The sequence below is a fragment of the Lycorma delicatula genome, chromosome 4 (assembly GCF_047948215.1).
Source record: "Lycorma delicatula isolate Av1 chromosome 4, ASM4794821v1, whole genome shotgun sequence".
NCBI lineage: Eukaryota > Metazoa > Arthropoda > Insecta > Hemiptera > Fulgoridae > Lycorma > Lycorma delicatula.
Genome location: NC_134458.1, coordinates 62,108,778 through 62,128,171, shown reverse-complemented (window position 1 = coordinate 62,128,171; position 19,394 = coordinate 62,108,778). Strand labels below are relative to the sequence as shown.

Below are 19,394 nucleotides of genomic sequence, written 5' to 3'. Positions count from 1 at the left end.
AACACTCTCCCACCGTCTGCAAGTACCTATGAGTAGTACAGAAATACGGATACTGTGTCACTAGTACCTCCTGGTGTTAGCTGCTAGGCCGTAGTGATGTAGCCCTGCTTTCCTCAAAACACTGAGAGTATAAATGTAATTTATAAGTAGTTAGTAAATAAAGTAACAGCCCTTTTATATATATATATATAAAACAAATAATCATAAAAAAACTTCTTTTTTTAATATTATGGTTTCATTTTGAAATTTTCTAAATCTCCCCAATGTTAAAGTTTCCAAAATATATGAACTGAAGCTATAAATTGATTGGAGGTAATTGATTATAAATTAAAAGAAAATAAAGAAATTAAGTTACCGGGTTATAGTGTTAGGACGGTGGATTAAACTTGGTAGATGAAAAGGGCTTATATTAAAATGTGATTTTCATTTAATTTTCTGAATGTAACATGTTATCTTTGTTTCACAGCATTCTATTAATTTAGTTATATTCATATAAATTTGGTATTTGTAAACATATTTGGAAAAATGGGAGAATTTATTTTTAATTATTAAGAAAAGTTAGTGTTTATATTAGTGACCGGTATCCTAAAAGTGAAGAGAAATTATATTAGTACATCGATGGAAAGGAAACAAAGGAAAAGATGTTATTGAATAAGAAGAAGAAATTTAGAAGAGGATGTAAGACTCCAGTATTCACAGCAGATGACTGAGTGTCTTATCACAAAAAATTGCTACATCATGAACATATGTATCTTGGAATAAATATTTATCACCCGTAATCCCTAAAAATGTATAGCTAATATTCTCATTTAGTGTTCTTTTAGTAAGCAGTTGTTAACATTTAAATGTTTTATTATTGATTTATTATAACTCTGGTTGTTTTATTGTTTGTTAGATTTGTTCTTGGATTCAACAAAACATATTTTTTCTTAATTAATTTTATTTTTACCCTTTTCTACTCGAACTTAAATATTCATGGGTTTTAGTTTAAATCTATCTGTATTGTTAACAAATTTAACATTTTTCTTTGTGTTTCAGAAGGTTTTCTTTCTAGCTTGCCCTTTAATAAAAAAGAACAGTTCAAACAACTAAAAGAAAATGAATATTTCTATGAAATTGTACCTAGTTCTCTTCTAAGAAATATCTGTGAAATGTCCAAATATGGTTTAACTGATAACTTCCAGAATTATTTGATAAACAACATTTGAATTTACGCTAGTTACTCATACTTCTAAAAATTATGATAATTTTATTATATTATAGTAAATTAATATTCAAGCAATAAATCTAAAACCATGTGCATAGTTATCAAAAGTTGAAAGCGGGATTTGAAAATAAAACAGCTCAGATAACTTTCCAAAAAAGTTCAAAACAACTAAACTTCTGTTATTTCATCCTCTATGCATATAGCAAATTTATTTAATAAATCCTTTCTATAGTTTAATTAATAATATTTATCCATATCAGACAAAACAATTCACTTTGAATAGTTTTATTGATGATATTCCTGCTAGTATTTTAAAAGAAATCTTAGATGTTATTGTTATACCCCCTTACAAATTTAAATAATGAATCTTTCAGCCATGAAGTATTTTCTAACTGCCTTAAGACATTGGTGTTATTTCCCCCCTTTAAAAAAAGGATCTGCACTTAATGTATAAAATTAGATACCAATTTCCTTACTGTCCATATTTTCTAAAGTGTTTGAAAAAATTATGAAAAGTTGACTTTTAACATTTCTTGAAAAGCATACCATATTAACAAACGTTCAGTGTGGTTTTAGGGAAAATTTTCTACTGACGCATACATTTCATAGATTTGGAAAATATTTTAAATTCCGTAATAATTCCGAAAATAATTTTATTTTCAATTTTTTCCAATATCAGTAAAGCATCTGATTTAGTTCCACATGGTTTACTGATGAAAAAACATAGTAGCTATGGTCTCAGAGGAGCTGCGTACAATCTGTGAAGTCATATACCATACCGACTGTAAACAAATAGTTGAAATTTCATCTTTTGATTAGAAAACAGACCTAAAATTTAGATCCTCATTTTAGGATGTAGAACTGGAGTACCTCAGAGAAGTGTCCCTTAATTTTTTATTGTTTATTAATGTCCTGCATCAAAATCTTGAGCCATTCATTGTAACCCTTTTCATAGACTACATAACTGTATTGATATCTTAAGATAATTATTTACATAGAATTATACAATAGCTCAAAAAATTATTCACTGGATGGGTTGTAACCATCTAATTTTATATATGGATAAAATATTGTGCAGCATTTGCTTTTCAGGTAAAAGCAAATGCTGCTTTGCTACTTTGCTACCGAATGGCTTCGACGGCACGTAATTCATAACCTTGCGGTGGCCCTGAAAAGGGCCGTTTTTTAGCGTTAGCTCTGAGAAGAGCTGTTGTTTCCGGAAGCTGGTCTCCGGCGAAGTCGGGGAGTTGCGGCTCGTCCATTGAAGTCCGACCGGGCTGTCCCTCAGCGGCAGTTGGGTCCCAATTACAGCGTGGCAGTGGTGGCCCCCAGACCACCGCAGTGTCGGGTCGGCATCGGTCGTCTTTCGCCGGCGCGGCCGAGACGGTTCTCCACGAGCGATCCACGCTGGGCCGACTCTTGCTGCTGAGCCCGGCGAGCTGGAGCTGCAGCGGGACTGTAGCGTCCGCGTCCAGCGGCTCTCTCGGCGGGCCGGCTGCTCCGGCGGGGATGTCGGCATCCGTCGGGAGGTCCCACGTTGAGCCGGCCAGGAGACTTCTTCTGTCTTCTTCCATTTTTTCTTCTTCTTGGTCTTCTCCAGGTGGTGGTCGACGATGAATTGCGAATTCTGGAATGGAATGCAGAGTTTGCAAATTCTCCCTTCGGATTGCAGAGCCTGGACAGTGTCCAGGAAGGCTAGGCTTTTGAAAACCTTGTTCTCCCGACGTAATTCCCCTTCAGACCGTCCACTGAAGTCCTTTCAGTGCTAACGCTACATAGGCTAGCAGGAATACGCCACAACGGGGCACTAACTATAAGGAGGGAGCAATGCGCCCCCTTCTCCGGAGGAGTCGCAATTGCTGATTTAAACTAATTTAATTGTAAGTTTTAAGGGAAAGTTTGAGTAGAACCTCTTCACCACTTCTTTGTCGGCTGCCCTTCAGGACGCATCTCTGCTGGCCTCTTTCTCGGACTACGGTCCGGGACGTTGGGTCGCGTAGACGGTCTTCTATCTTCTTCTTCTTCTTCTTCTCCTTCCGATGACCTCTTTGTTCTTCTTTGGCCTGCACTTTCCGAGAATTGGCAGTAACCGAAGTTACATGCCATTAACCTTGAAATTCCCGTGGCCCCGAAGGACTGAGCGGGGAAAAGTGCAGGTTTTTTCTTTCTTCGATCTTCTGTTCAGTCAGTGGCCGCTGGGCAGGTGGCTGCTGGGCTCGTTCCCTCTTCATCTTTCTTGAAAGGAAAGGGAATAGGGAACTTACAATTTTTGATGATACCTATTCGCGATCGCGGGTATGGGGCGGCGATCGCCTTCGTGGAAGAAGCAAGTTCTTTACTACATATCATAATCTTAATCTCCAGACACACGTGTGTCCGGGAAGGGTTTGGGGGGGGACCGCGTGGCCGCAGTGAAGAAACCATTCTTTTGTTTGTTGAGGTGGCTGTTGTGAGTATCTGTAACAAAAGAAACAGCGGCATATCGTTTATGTACAAAGTGTACAGGAAAGGAGAAAGCACTGCTCCTTGGGGAACCCCAGCGGCTATTTCTCTAGTGGAGGAAATTGTTTCCCCTACGCGCACGACAAAACGTCGGTCTAGCAAATATGACCGCATCAGTCTGACATAGCGGTATGGAATCGCCGATTGTTCTAGTTTATAAAGCAGCCCGCTATGCCAAACTTTGTCAAAGGCCTTGGCCACATTCAGAAAAACGGCTGCAGTCACCGCTTTTCTGTTCAGGCCTCCGACAAGGTCATCTATTATTTTTACCAGTTGGAGGGTCGTTGAGTGACCCTCCAAGTCACTCAACGTTCCCTCAGTTTTTCGAGGAAAATTCTCTCGAACAACTTAGACAATACCGGTAACAGGGAGATTGGCCTATAATTCCGGGGTAAAAGTAAACTTTTCCCCGGTTTGGGTAGACATACGACTTTGGCCGTTTTCCAACAATTCGGGAAATATACAACGTACAAAATGGACGTGAATATCACCGAAATAGTTGTAATCACGGAGGCCGGTATGTTCCGGAATGCACGGGCGCTGATTCCGTCGACACCCGGGGCCTTGTCGGGGCTTGTGGCCTTAATGGCTGCGGAAACCTCCGCTTCAGTGACTTGGTCAATCTCTAGAGGGGCGTCCTCCACCTGTGAGAAATAATCGACAAGAAAGGACTCCACCTCGGTTGTGTGCTCGTCGTTCGTGGTGGGAGGGGGGTTTGGAGTAAATTGCTCCTCCAAGGTGTCGGCGAAAACCTCAGCCCTCTCCGCCTCCGAATATGCAAGAAAACCTCGCTGCCCCGCAACCGGATGACGAGGCTTCTTCCCTTCTCGTAGTCTCCTGTTCAACCTGAACACCGAGGAGATGTCGTCAGAGATCGAGGCGAGGTATGTGTTTCACGAATCCTCTCGATGTGTTGTCAGCAGTTGTTTCACCCTGTCCGTTTGATTATAAAAGGCCCGTTTATCAACGGGGGATAGGGTGGTTCGATATCTCCTCCTCAATCGTCGTTTCTCCGCTATGGTGTCGGAGATATGAGGAGGGAGGTCGTTTCGAACAACTGTGCGCGCTTTCGCCGTTAAGCTGCCTGACAGGGCCTCGGTCATTGACGACGTGACGTGTTCGACAGTGTCGTCGATTTCCTCCTGGGTGTTCAGGAGCTCAGGATTCACCGGCCTGTACTCCCGTTGGAGGGTCTCGTAGAATATTTTCCAGTTAACTGACCTTCGGGGTATAGGTGGGGGATCTCGGCCGCCCCTTGCCTGTCCCAGTTCCAACAAGACAGGGGAATGATCCGAGCTGAGGTCTTCTATCGTTTCAATCATGAACGGGAGTTACCCCATTCATGATTGCGATATCCAACACATCAGGCCTATGTCTGCCTGTGCTGTGAACGAATGTGGGCACCTCAGGGCCTACGACAACCAAACGGCGGGCTCGCGCTCTTTCGTACAGCAATCTGCCATTCGCGTTTGTCAGATTGCTGTTTCATGACACGTGTTTGGCATTGAGGTCACCCATGAGTATCATGGGCCCATCCCAATTTTCCAGCACGGCATCCAGATCTGCGCCGGTTACCGCATCGTTCGGCTTGCTATAAGCCGAAACCAGCCGATACACCGTGCCTAGATGCTCCACATGCACACACGTTTGTCTGAAGATCAACGCGCGTATGCATGTGGCGTCTATGGACTAAAACCGCGGTTCCACCGGAGGTGGGGTATCCGGGTCGTACTGGCCTATCCGTCCTATATGTAAAGTAGTTCCGAAGGGTCAGTTGCTTGTTTGGGTTCAAGCGCGTCTCAGACAACATTATCACGTCTACCAGTAGATCCTAGGCCAGACGGTATAGTTCCTCCGTTTGGCCTACTACTGAGTTGGCGTTCCACTGCAAGAATCTTAGTGTGGGCCTAACCATACCTAGACAGTATATCCATGAGGCACTCTATTAAGGACTGAATACAGTCCTTGAGAGATTTTGCCTGGAGCAGGCGTGGCAAGACCATCATAATGTCTGGCAGGACATCCCTCACTGTGATTTGTGACAGGAAATCCATGCCGGTACTCTCCTTCGGGGTGGCCGGTTTTGGTTTGCCGCTGGAGGCGCCTTGTGGTGCGGCCGCCCTTTTGGTGGGGCGCAGGGCCTCAGTTTCCTTAACTGCCTGCTTGGCCTTCCCCGCCGGGGCCGGCTTGGCCGCAGCCTTTCGTTTTACCACCTTTTTGGTGGTAGCTTGGCGGGTGTTGGGGAGGGTTCCTCCCCTTTTTCCACTACCGCTGCCACAAGTGCCGGCACCACCGATTTGGGGATTGGTTTTCCCCCACCGGCAACGCGGGCCCAGCTGCGGCCGTCAACTGTCGCGGGCTTTTTAATTCCCTTGACCTTATTGACTTGCTCCTTATAGTAGGGGGAGCCCCTGTAATTTGCCGGATGCGGCCCCTTACAGTTTACACATGTGGCTGGTTCCTTACGTGGCTTGACACAAGTGGCAGTGTCGTGGTCCCCACCACACTTAACACATTGCTGGGCTCTCCGGCAGTAATTCGACGAGTGCCCAAATTTTTGGCATCTGTGGCACTGAGGCGGCCCCCCTCGCGACACAAAAGCAGTCACTCCGACCTTGCAGTAAAAAATACTGCAACGTCATAAATTGTTCGGGCATTAGGGGTCCTTTTCAGGGCCACTAGGCAGGTTGGGGTTTCCCGACCGTCCCTGGTGAGGAGTTTCTTCACCGAAGTCACCTCAAATCCAAGGGAGGTCAGTTCCTCCCTTACTTCCTCCGGGGTAGCCCCATAGGGGATTCCCCGTATTACTACTTTCAGCTCCCTGTCCTTCGGGAGCTGAAAGGAGTGGAAGGCAACTCCCTTTGAGTGTAGAAAGCTCTGCACCGCCCGGTAGTCTGCCTCGCTGCAGCCTGATGGACAACCCGGTGCTTTTGGCAACCAGGTGCCCCCCAATCATCGACTTTATGTCTCTGGACAGTGCTGGCCAGTCCAGCATTAACGGCGGGATTTTCTCCCGCCTGACGGTAGCAGGCTGTGATGGGCCACCATCATCAGCCTGCGGGGTGGCGGCTGCAGCCCGCTACGGGCTCCGTCTCCATAGGAGGCGCGGAGTCCCGGTGTTTCTGGCGCTTCCTAGCGCCAGCCCTGCTTTCCTCTCCTCCATCGGACAAATCCGGGAAGGGGAAACGGGGTGGAGGTGGCCTTATTTTTCCTTAAAAATTAAACTTAAATAGTCACTTCTTACAAACTACACTTCCTGTAATAAAACATCACACAAAGAAAAATGAAATTAGAAAGTTAATCTTTCCTTTTATAAAGAATAATTTAAAATTAAATTATTTTATATAAGTTCACAATAGACCTATACAAAATTTGTATAAGCTATTAAAAATGTATTATTAAAGACTTAACAAAGTTCAATTTTTCATAATACAAGGAATCAGTAGAAATAAAAATCTATTATAATCTTATCTGAATGAAGACAATGGCCTGCTATGCAGGCAGGTACGGCCCGGCGGGTGTCCTAACGGCACTCCTCTACATGATCAACCAGGTAGTCAGTTGTCCAGGTATAGAATACTGCAGAAACCAGTCCAAGTAGCACTGCACAGAGACACACTATAAAACACAACCTTCCACTACAAGAGCCAAGGATGGAATCATTAATTATTGCGAATTCACTCTCATGCACGCTCTTTTATAGGAGCCTGAGAGTGTAGGGGCTGCAGCACCGCTATGATGGGAGAAGTGAGCGGTCATCTCGCGGTGGGAGTGACGCTTGTATCCGCACGTCCGAATACTGTGCGCACCTCTCACATCGTTGCTACCGTTATCGCCCGCTGATATTAAATTAGGCATATATGTGGTAACAACTTCTATGGATAGAACTCCCATTAAAGATAACGTTAGTGTTTCTGTTGCCAAAAACAAGATTTCCAGGTATTTATTTGATAAGTTCTTGTGGGTTGATCAAATTGATTTTGTTTGCAAAAAAAAAAAAATCGATCTTTACTGTTTTGTTTTGAATAACTTTAATATAATGTTAAGCGTCTTCATTTTTCAATATATGAGGGTAAGTCAATTATTATCCACAATGTAGTTATAAATTTTATAACTACTATTATTTTGCATTTCAACGCACTTGGTCCATTGTTGCACAAGCTTCCTGATGTCCTCATAAAAGAAGGTTTTTGGTTGAGCTGCGAACCAGGAATGCACCGCTTCTTTCACTGTTTCGTCCGAGGTAAATCGACTGCTCCTTAATGCCTCTTTGACTGGACCAAACAAGCGGTAGTCAGAAGGGGCAAGATCTTGACTATATGGAGGATGACCCAGTACTTTAAAGTTGAGTTTCTGGAGCGTTTCAGCAGTGTGGGCAGCAATATGTGGATGGGAATTGTCGTGCAACAACACAACACCTTTCGACAGCAGTCCTCGTATTTGCTTCGAATTGCAGGCTTCAGCTTGGCAGTAAGCATCTCACTGTAATGCACACTGTTTATTGTCGTGCCCCTTTCCTCATAATGTTCCAGTACTGGGCCTTGTAAGTCCCAGAAAACCGTAAGCATCAGTTTTCCTGCGGATGCTTGGGTCTTGAACTCTTTTTTGCAGGGCGAATTTGGGTGTTTCCATTCCATACTCTGCCATTTACTCTCCGGCTTGTAATGATGGATCTATGTTTTGTCACCAGTGATGATTCTGTCTAAGAAGATGTCCCGTTTGTCACCATAGCAATTCAAATGTTTTTGGCATATGTCCAAGTGCGTTTGTTTATGCAACTGTGTGCACAGACTTAAACCATCTTGCATATCTTAATGTAATGAAACCCAAGTCTGTTGTGGATGATTTCATAGGCAGAACTGTGACTAATTTGCAGACGATGTGCCACTTCATCAATAGTTACTCGTCTGTCTAAGAAAACCATTTCACGTGCACACTCAATGTTTTCCTCATTTGTGGTTGTCCAGCTCCTTTGTCATGTGTAACACTTGTGCGACCATTTTTGAATTTTTCAATCCATTCGTAGACACTCCATTGCGGCAAAACACTGTTCCTGTACTGTACCGGAAGTCTTCGATGAATTTCGGCCCCTGATACATTTTCCGACCACAAAAAACGGATCACTGATCGTTGCTCTTCTTTGGTGCAAACAGAAAGTGAAGCAGCCATGATTAACGGCAGGGCAGCGATAATGGAACTAACCTAGTAGCATCAAACCTGCACAGACATAACAACAATTAAACCATGCATGCGTCATCTACACAACATGACAGTACTACCAACATAAACAAAAATATAACTAAATTGCAGATAGTAACTGACTTACCCTCGTACATTATACTTTCATACATTTTTGTATAAAGAATAATGTCATCTCTTGGAGCTGTCTCAAAAAATTACAAGTTTTTAAGATACAAAAATGGACTATCAAATCTTAATCTGGTGCTCATAAGTATGAATCGTGTAGACCTACATTTAGAAAATAAAATATTTTAACTTATTCTTGTGTTTATATTTAAGTATCTGGAGTCTTTGCTAAAAGGAATGACCACTTATCCTTAAAAAAATAACAATAATCACCTTAACTATAGTATGTATAATATCTGAAGGCAGGTATGTAGTATGCTATGGCATCCCCTACACTGCTGTCAACATCACTGCGACTTCTCCTCACACCAGCAGCCAAAGTAGTGTATTCCAAAAGTCACATCAATTAATTTACAATGACTTGCTCTGTATCTAATTGTGACGTCACTATTATAGTAACAACATATGTTCTGGTAATTTGTTATTATAAATAAAATTATTTATGCCTAATATCTTGTTCAAGATGTATATGAAGTAATTTATTTATTTATTTCTTGAAAGTATATGTTTTTTTTTTTCAAGTATGTTAAACTAAGGTTTTACTATAAGTGAACAGTAACAATGATGCAGTACAAAAGTATATGAAATTAGTTGTTTATTTATTATAGGCTATAGTGTTATGATTTTTTCTGATGTGATGCAGTTGTTTACGAAAATCATTTCTAAATAATACATATGCTCTAATAATTAATATACCTTTGACTTTTGTAGGCCTACAAAACTACAAAATAAAAATATTAAATTGTACAAAAACTACATAAATAAATAAAGTGTTAAAGAAACACAATTAAAACTAATATAATTATAATCATTATTAAATTTAAAAAAAAAAAGAGATTATGAACACTACAGAGATATTAAGTCCCAAGGAACTTAATGTAATAAATGTAAAATTAATTTAATTAATTAAAATGTTAATTTGTATTATATTTGATAAATGTAACACATAAAGTGATTTCATTCAAAATAAAGTATATAGTCGCTCAAATAAATAAATACAGTTAAATAAATAACAGAAATAAGTAATTAAATAAGTGATAAAATAAATAATAAATAATTAGTAATTAAATGACAAAATTAAATAAATATGGTAGAATAAACAATAATAAAAAAGTAACAATAAATACAAGTCTGCATCATTCTGGAGGTTTTACTTTTGTGGCAATCAGTAGCATGTGTTCCACATGCCGAGTTGTGGAGTGGTATAGAGAAAGCAAGTAGAGGCAGCTTGTAGGGAGGACCTGTCGTCAGATTTTACATACCCTAAAAATCAGACAATGGAAATGTTTTCATATAATTTACAGTCTTATGAGAAAGAGCATTATTATGCTACTGTTGCCATTTTTAATAAATTCCCAAACCATTTGAAAAAGTTTTCCACCAGTTTCTTTAAAATGCAACTAAAAGATTTTCTTTTATGTAAAAAATTTTATTCTGTTGAAGAATAAATAGTACTTTAAAAAAAAAAATTAAAAAAACACAATTTATCTGTTTCCATTCAACGTATATATAGAATATGCTCTATTAAAAATAATAGACATGCAACAATAAATAACTAATATAAATAAAATAATAATAAATATTGAAAATAATAAAATATATGCTGTTGAAACCAGTTTTTAATAGCAGCATCTGAATTATTTATTTTATAGTAATTTTTTACATTTAATGTATTTACCTTAACATTCTTTCATGTGTTTGTATTTAAAAAATAATTTCAGGATTTAAACCCATCTATTTTTGAACTTGTAATTAGTTTTTAAATTTGTAATTTATTTTATATCATCATGATCTAAATAATGTATTTTTATGTACCGATCAGAATAAAGATTTATTTATTTATCTGACAGTCAGTGAGTGAATGTAAACTTTCACCTAAAACAGACTATTGATTATCATATCTGCATAAGTGAATAACACAAAACTCGCATATATAAAACTGCTTCCTGATTCATTGGTCTTAAACAGAGGGATGCCTGTATCCATTCTTGAAATCTGTCTCAGATTTTTAGTCTAACTTCAGCTTAATGTTTCCTGTTTCTTAGATTAGTGTCAAACCGGTTAAGTATAGTATTTGTAATTGTAACTGCTTGTAATCTCTCTCATGATATCAAAATTTACACAAATACTTTAGTAAGATATAAAAATACTAAAATTATTCTTCCTTGATAGTTTAAACATTTACCCGTCTTAACTATTTATTGTTTATAATTTCAGTTATGCATGGGTTATGATGTCTGATTTGCATTTGTAACTAAAACTTATATGAAAACTACATCAATTATACCAACAGGTTAATGATACATCTTCAGCAAGCTAAGACACTCTAATGCAACATATTCAAAAAAATATAATTAATTTGTTGCAGGTTCTTTTTCTTATCTGATTATGAAATGTTAGAAATTCTGTCACAAACTAAAAATCCTGTTAAAGTTCATTTCCATTTAAATAAATGTTTTGAAGGAATGGCAAAGTTAGGTTATGATAATAATTTTAACATTACTTCGATGATAAGCAAAGAAGGTGAAGAGGTTTTATTTATTAAAAGAATTATCACTCGGAATGAAAAAGGTCGTGTGGAATTATGGCTGTCAAAAGTAAGTAATTTATTTTTTATTCATTAGTTATATGTAGTTCTTGTGTATTGTTCCTTAATTCTGCTAATTAAAATTTCCCAGTTATTTAAAATAATTTTAAAAAACTAGTTTTTAAGAGTTATTGTATTTATTGTGAAAGGTAAGATCCATTTATACTCATTTAAAAATTTAGGCTGTACATTGAGTTCCATAACGGTAAACATTTTGTAGTAAAATACAATTATACAAAGGCGATAATATAAGTTACGAGGCATATTCATAAAATAAGGGCCGTCAGCTTATATTTAAATCTTAGCGAGTCTGAACACAGTTTCACACATGCAGGACCATCTATTGGCTATTTACGAAGCCACTGCAGTTGTTGTTTTGATTTAGTAGTCCTTTGATTGCCGGTGAATGCGGATCGCAATGTTCACGACAATTGTTTCTTTCGCCAGTTGTGAAGTGCGTGCACTGTAATTCGATTTTTGTGTGCAAAAGGATCTTCAGCTGCTGAAATTCATTGGGCGCTGTGCCTAGTGTACGTACCTTCAGTAATAAGTAATGGAAAGATTATACAATGGTCTCAAGACTAAAAATGGCCGCACAGATGTACATGACGAAGAGCGGAGTGGCAGTATTCAGACCGATGAAATCATTGAACAAGTGAACTGAACACTGTGATGTGATTGGCGATTGACGATTAGTGCTCTGGCTGATGAATTTCCGCATATTGGACGCACCTCTATCTACACGATTGTCACAGAAAAGCTTGGATATCACAAATTGTGTGAAGTTGGGTACCAAAAATCCTCGGACCAACACAAAGAGCAAAGAAAGTGCAGTGGAGAGAAGTGTTTTTGGACTGCTATCGGCAAGATGGAGATGATTTGTTACACACATTGTTGCGGACAATGCGACGTGGATATCCTATATTAACACAGAATTGAAACAACAGTCAATGCAGTGGCACCATTCAGTTCCCCAAAACCGAACAAATTTAAGCTATCTTCGTACTCAAGTCAAAAAATATTGGCTACCATTTCTTGGGACGAAAAGGGCATCATTTTGATTGATTTCATGGAATCTGGATCAATAATTACAGCTGATATGTACTGCAAAACGCTCACTAAACTCAGACATGGAATCCAAAATTGACACACAGGAATCTGTCCAGAGTAATTCTCCTTCATGACAATGCACATCCTTACACTGCTGCCTTAATCAAGAAGAAGATTCAAGCCACCCTCCATATAGTCCCGACCTTGCATGTAGCGACTACTTCATCTTCTTGCATTTGAAGAAGTGGCTTGGTGGACAACAGTTTGAAAATGACAAGGAACTGCTGTTGTCAACTGGTTCAATTCCCAGGCAGCAAACTTCTATGCAAAGGGGTTAAAGAAACTGGTGTAGCATTATGAAAAGTGCTTAGAACTGAATGGCGATTATGTGGAAAAGTGAAGTAGATATGTAATAAACTAAAACTGTAAGTAAAAACCTTTTCTTACAAGTTAATTTTTTTTAATGACCAAACTTACTTTATGAATATGCCTCATATAATTAAAATCAGTTGAGGTAGAAAATCAAACTCTGAATAAGTAATACTGTACAAAATGGAAAAACAAGTAAAGATGGTTTTGAATTGTAGGCAGACAATGAAATTTTTATCACTGGACAAGCAGATGATGAATTAAAAATAGGGGATGCCAATAAGAGAATATGAAGACCCGGGATAAAATATAGATGCAATTTCAGTTTTCAACATGAGTTTTGATTTGGTGGTTGAAATTGAATTATTGTCACATCTAGTTTATCAGTGTTACAGATTGGAAAGAGAATTGTATAGGAGGCAATTCTTCTTATTTTCATATATTTAGGCAACTGCCTGTTACTTCAGCTTATTTGAACTGAAACATCAGTCTCCTCTTTGGCCTGCCTTGGCTTCTCATATCCACTGGCTGGTATTCATAACATTTTCTGGGAATTCTAGTCACGTTTATATACTACGTGAGGTCCACTGCCTTTGATACTCCTCAACCTTGCTACCCAGATTATACACATCAAGTTCCCTACATATCTCTGAGGTTTGCTTCCTGTCCATGCAAGTATAACCCGCCACAGACCACAGGAAGCTCATTTCTGCTGCAGCCTTGATTTTTGAGCACTAGTTAATTTTCATGTCTCAAAAAAAAGGCAGGCCAGTACTGTCATAACTATGAAACTTCAGAAGGGTATCCTTCCTAACCTAACCTTATTCTTCAGAGTTGCCTTTATTACACCATTTAATCTATTAAAATTCTCAATTTTATCATCGATATCCAATTCTTCCTTCATGATACTTTACATCCCAAAACCTTGAATTAGCTCACCTGTTCTATAGATCTATCCGCTAATACTGTCTTGGATCTCAAAGGCCATGTATCTCTGAACACCATAACTTTAAAGGCAGCTAATAAACTAAAACAAAATTTTCTGACTTTTTAGAGTTTTATAATCGCAGTGATTTAATAAACAAAAGAAAAAAGGGTAAAATTCTATGATTAAAATATATAATTATTTTGTTATTAAAATCCACTTCAGTCCTTATTTTAAGATCTAGTACTGTAATTTAATAAAAGTTTCTATGATAGAAATCTATCATTTGGTTAGAGTCCCACACTCTTCTCTTATGGCATTTGACAACAGTCTACAGAGTCTAAATAGATCATGTGCGCCTATGATTAGATCTACAAATATTTTTCTGTGATTCATCATCGACTTCTTGAAGTTCATACCTTATAGTCGATACCATTTATATAAACTACAAATCAAGCGTGGTGTTCATGTCTGGCTGGAAGCAAGTACCTAATGTTTCACATAAAATTTCTCCATTCTTGATCGGTACAGTAATAGAAAAATGTTTTGTGTTTGTAGAAAATCCCTCCAAACACCTAATATTTTGGATATATGTGACCTACTTGATATTTACAACGAGTGAGTGATATATGATTCATCTTATTCAGCTGCCTTGAACGGTCCAGATGTTGTGATGGAAATTTGAACAAGAAACTAGCACACAACTTTTCCAGTCTGAAACTGCATTTTGAGAAATTTTGAAATTTTCTTGCAGAAGTTTGTCATTGTATACTTCTGCAACTGATTTTAAGTAAAGAAAATTGCTGAATCAAACAGAAACTATGGCCATTCTAACCATCACTCTTCTATAATGTAATTTTTGAATGGCACTCTCTCTTGTTACATCGCCACATTCATTTTTTTTTTTTTTAGTTACAGATGGTGTCATTAAATGACTGTTTACACTATCTCTTGATGTTGAAATCTATCCATGATGTTTTAGAAAAACTCTACTGACAAATACATTAAAGAATAATATTCTGTTATCGATCATTTTTTATTACTGTACAGTTGCCGTCATTAAAGAAGACTGAAAGACAAACAGACCTGATATATAGCTATTGAATAAATACATTAGGTAATTGTGCCGTGTTGTATAGTGAGATTAAAAGGTAGATGGTATGATTTGGAACTTAAGCAGTATATAACTAAATTCGGTATGTTTATTTTATTGGAACAAAGAAACAAGAGCAAGACCTCTGCTGGTGAATGGTATCAGGCAAGGTATCTAGGATGACACTGAATTTTATAGTATTTCAGATCAGTGTATAACCAAAATAAAATGTAAATGAGATTCAATTTATGTTTTACCGACCTGTATAGATCATAACTCCTGGAGCAAGGCTTTCACTGATTTGTATAATATTACAGCAGAAAATAGTAATTTAAAATTTTTTGTAGCAAGAAATTTTAATTGCAGAGTGCCAAAAAATTTATCATAAGGTTATTTAGTCAAAGCCATCATAAAAACATTAAAGATATGAATGTTAAGGCTTCTTTTCACTGAAAGGTTGTCGCTTGTCTGTACATTGTTTGATCAAGATGAAAGTTTCACTTGTTTAGTAGGAAAATGAAGATTTATAGAGATTTTTTCCTTAATATAAGTATACATTTTTTTTAATGATTTTAGATGCTGGATTTATTGAATGGTAAAAAAATTGCTAGTCAATCATTAGTAAACTATTGAAAAATATAAAAATATGTTCGATCGTAGAAACAGTTTACTAAGTATGTGAACTATGTTTATTTGAAAAAATTCATTTCTTTTTATATTATTCTTTTGAAAAAAAGGGATTTCAGGTTATTTACTTCATGTAAGAACACATCTTTGTTACTTTATTACTTTTACAAGTATTTTACTTATTTATTTTATCTTAGTATAGATATTTAGTTTGTTACTGTTTTAAATAATTTTGATTCCTCAGACAGCTGAGGAAGTTGAATTTGCCTTTATTCAGTAACATCATAATTTTGATATTACAATAACATTTATATTTTGATTTTAATAATCAATTGTACATTTTAACATTTTTTTTTTCTTTTTTTTCTTCAGTCATTTGACTGGTTTGATGCAGCTCTCCAAGATTCCCTATCTAGTGCTAGTCGTTTCATTTCAGTATACCCTCTACATCCTACATCCCTAACAATTTGTTTTACATATTCCAAACGTGGCCTGCCTACACAATTTTTCCCTTCTACCTGTCCTTCCAATATTAAAGCGACTATTCCAGGATGCCTTAGTATGTGGCCTATAAGTCTGTCTCTTCTTTTAACTATATTTTTCCAAATGCTTCTTTCTTCATCTATTTGCCACAATACCTCTTCATTTGTCACTTTATCCACCCATCTGATTTTTAACATTCTCCTATAGCACCACATTTCAAAAGCTTCTACTCTGTTCTTCTCAGATACTCCGATAGTCCAAGTTTCACTTCCATATAAAGCGACACTCCAAACATACACTTTCAAAAGTCTTTTCCTGACATTTAAATTAATTTTTGATGTAAACAAATTATATTTCTTACTGAAGGCTCGTTTAGCTTGTGCTATTCGGCAATTTATATGGCTCCTGCTTCGTCCATCTTTAGTAATTCTACTTCCCAAATAACAAAATTCTTCTACCTCCATAATCTTTTCTCCTCCTATTTTCACATTCAGTGGTCCATCTTTGTTATTTCTACTACATTTCATTACTTTTGTTTTGTTCTTGTTTATTTTCATGCGATAGTTCTTGCGTAGGACTTCAACTATGCCGTTCATTGTTTCTTCTAAATCCTTTTTACTCTCGGCTAGAATTACTATATCATCAGCAAATCGTATCTTTATCGTTGTACTGTTACTCCGAATCTAAATTGTTCTTTAACATCATTAACTGCTAGTTCCATGTAAAGATTAAAAAGTAACGGAGATAGGGAACATCCTTGTCGAACTCCCTTTCTTATTACGGCTTCTTTCTTATGTTCTTCAATTGTTACTGATGCTGTTTGGTTCCTGTACATGTTAGCAATTGTTCTTCTATCTCTGTATTTGAACCCTAATTTTTTTTAAATGCTGAACATTTTATTCCAGTCTACGTTATCGAATGCCTTTTCTAGGTCTGTAAATGCCAAGTATGTTGGTTTGTTTTTCTTTAATCTTCCTTCTACTATTAATCTGAGGCCTAAAATTGCTTCCCTTGTCCCTATACTTTTCCTGAAACCAAATTGGTCTTCTCCTAACACTTCCTCCTCTCTCCTCTCAATTCTTCTGTATAGAATTCTAGTTAATATTTTTGACGCATGACTAGTTAAACTAATTGTTCTGTATTCTTCACATTTATCTGCCCCTGCTTTCTTTGGTATCATTACTATAACACTTTTTTTGAAGTCTGACGGAAATTCCCCTTTTTCATAAATATTACACACCAGTTTGTATAATCTATCAATCGCTTCCTCACCTGCACTGCGCAGTAATTCTACAGGTATTCCGTCTATTCCAGGAGCCTTTCTGCCATTTAAATCTTTTAATGCTCTCTTAAATTCAGATCTCAGTATTGTTTCTCCCATTTCATCCTCCTGAACTTCCTCTTCTTCCTCTATAACACCATTTTCTAATTCATTTCCTCCGTATAACTCTTCAATATATTCCACCCATCTATCGACTTTACCTTTCGTATTATATATTGGTGTACCATCTTTAACACATTATTAGATTTTAATTTATGTACCCCAAAATTTTCCTTAACTTTCCTGTATGCTCCGTCTATTTTACCAATGTTCATTTCTCTTTCCACTTCTGAACACTTTTCTTTAATCCACTCTTCTTTCGCCAGTTTGCACTTCCTGTTTATAGCATTTCTTAATTGCCGATAGTTCCTTTTACTTTCTTCATCACTAGCATTCTTATACTTTCTACGTTCATCCATCAGCTGCAATATATCGTCTGAAACCCAAGGTTTTCTACCAGTTCTCTTTATTCCACCTAAGTTTGCTTCTGCTGATTTAAGAATTTCCTTTTTAACATTCTCCCATTCTTCTTCTACTCCTCCTATTCCTATTTTAACATTATTAATTTAATTTCAGCCATAATAATCAATTTAATTTGATAATTAATCATATCTTCATAATAATGATTTATCTATCTACAACCAATTTTGGTAGTGAAAAGTGAAGATGTCATTTATACAACTGAATATCACCTCTATTTTGGTTGATTTAGCATGCCAATCTACAACAGAATATTGAGCTTTGGAAAAAAGACAACAGGATTCTCTTTCTGAACTTAACTATTACTTTTTAAAATAGCTATTATGGATGGATTTTATTTTTGAAGCTGAAAAGAAGGAGCAAAATGACCCATTTAAGATATTGATTTCAGAATATAAGAAGCTGGAGAGGAGACCACATGATCGGCAGGATCAGTGAAGGAATGAAGAGAAGTTTTAAAGTGAAATTGACCCACCAGAAATGTTCAGTTCTAGATTTGGACCTACTGTAATATACATAATATAATAATGTACATATATATATATATATATATTTATTATACATAACAATAAATTTTGTACTTATTACACAATGTCTGTAATCTGATAAATTTGTACTTCTGAATAAGATTTTGTACACATTAGTTTACATGATAGGTATATTTACAATAAGAGAATTCTATTCTTACTTGTTATCATGTATTGAATTTTGTTTGTTATCTTGTGTTTATTATTATAAACAGCATTGTTGATTTTTTTCTTATTGGAATATTAAGTAGTATATTAAGAATATTTAATATAATACATTTGAAAAATCTCAAAATCCAACAGTTAAACATTTTTTGTTTCAGATTATTGGGATCTGTCTTTATTCTGAAAGTATGTTGATACACTGTTATTTACTTAATAAATGCTATTAATTTCTCATTTTGTTGTTAACTGTTAAACTTTTGACATTTTAAAATAGATTGAACATCAGATGGTGCATTCTCTCAGAAAATGTATTGATGACGGTATTAAAGATTATAAAAATAACAGTCTGACTGATTGGGTTAAAAACTGGCCAGGACAAGTAATTCAGTGTGTTTCTTTGGTGTTTTGGACAGCAAATTTACAGAGACATCTTAAATCCAGTTCATTGCAGGCTATCACCCGGTATCATGATAAACTATCAGTAAGTTTTACTTACTGTATTCATGTGATTTAACATAATTAGAAAGTAATTTTCTCTCTCATTCTATTCATTAATGGTGTGTTTAATATATGTATTATTGTGAGCATATATATATATATATATACGTATATACCATATTTGCTCGAATCTAAGCTGTCTAGATAACGTTACAACAGAGCTATAGATCTAGAAGGGAAAGTATTGTAATCA

At 36.8% G+C, this 19,394-nt stretch overlaps 1 protein-coding gene across 1 annotated transcript in view; it reads left to right on the top strand.

Annotated features, from left to right (window-relative positions):
• Nucleotides 1-19,394, top strand: part of Dhc62B (Dynein heavy chain at 62B) — a 253,254-nt gene that overhangs the window by 21,515 nt on the left and 212,345 nt on the right. Inside the window, exons 11-12 of the mRNA XM_075361705.1 lie at nucleotides 11,445-11,673; nucleotides 18,978-19,184. Of these exons, the coding sequence (XP_075217820.1) occupies nucleotides 11,445-11,673; nucleotides 18,978-19,184 (436 nt within the window). The remainder of the gene's footprint in view (nucleotides 1-11,444; nucleotides 11,674-18,977; nucleotides 19,185-19,394) is intronic.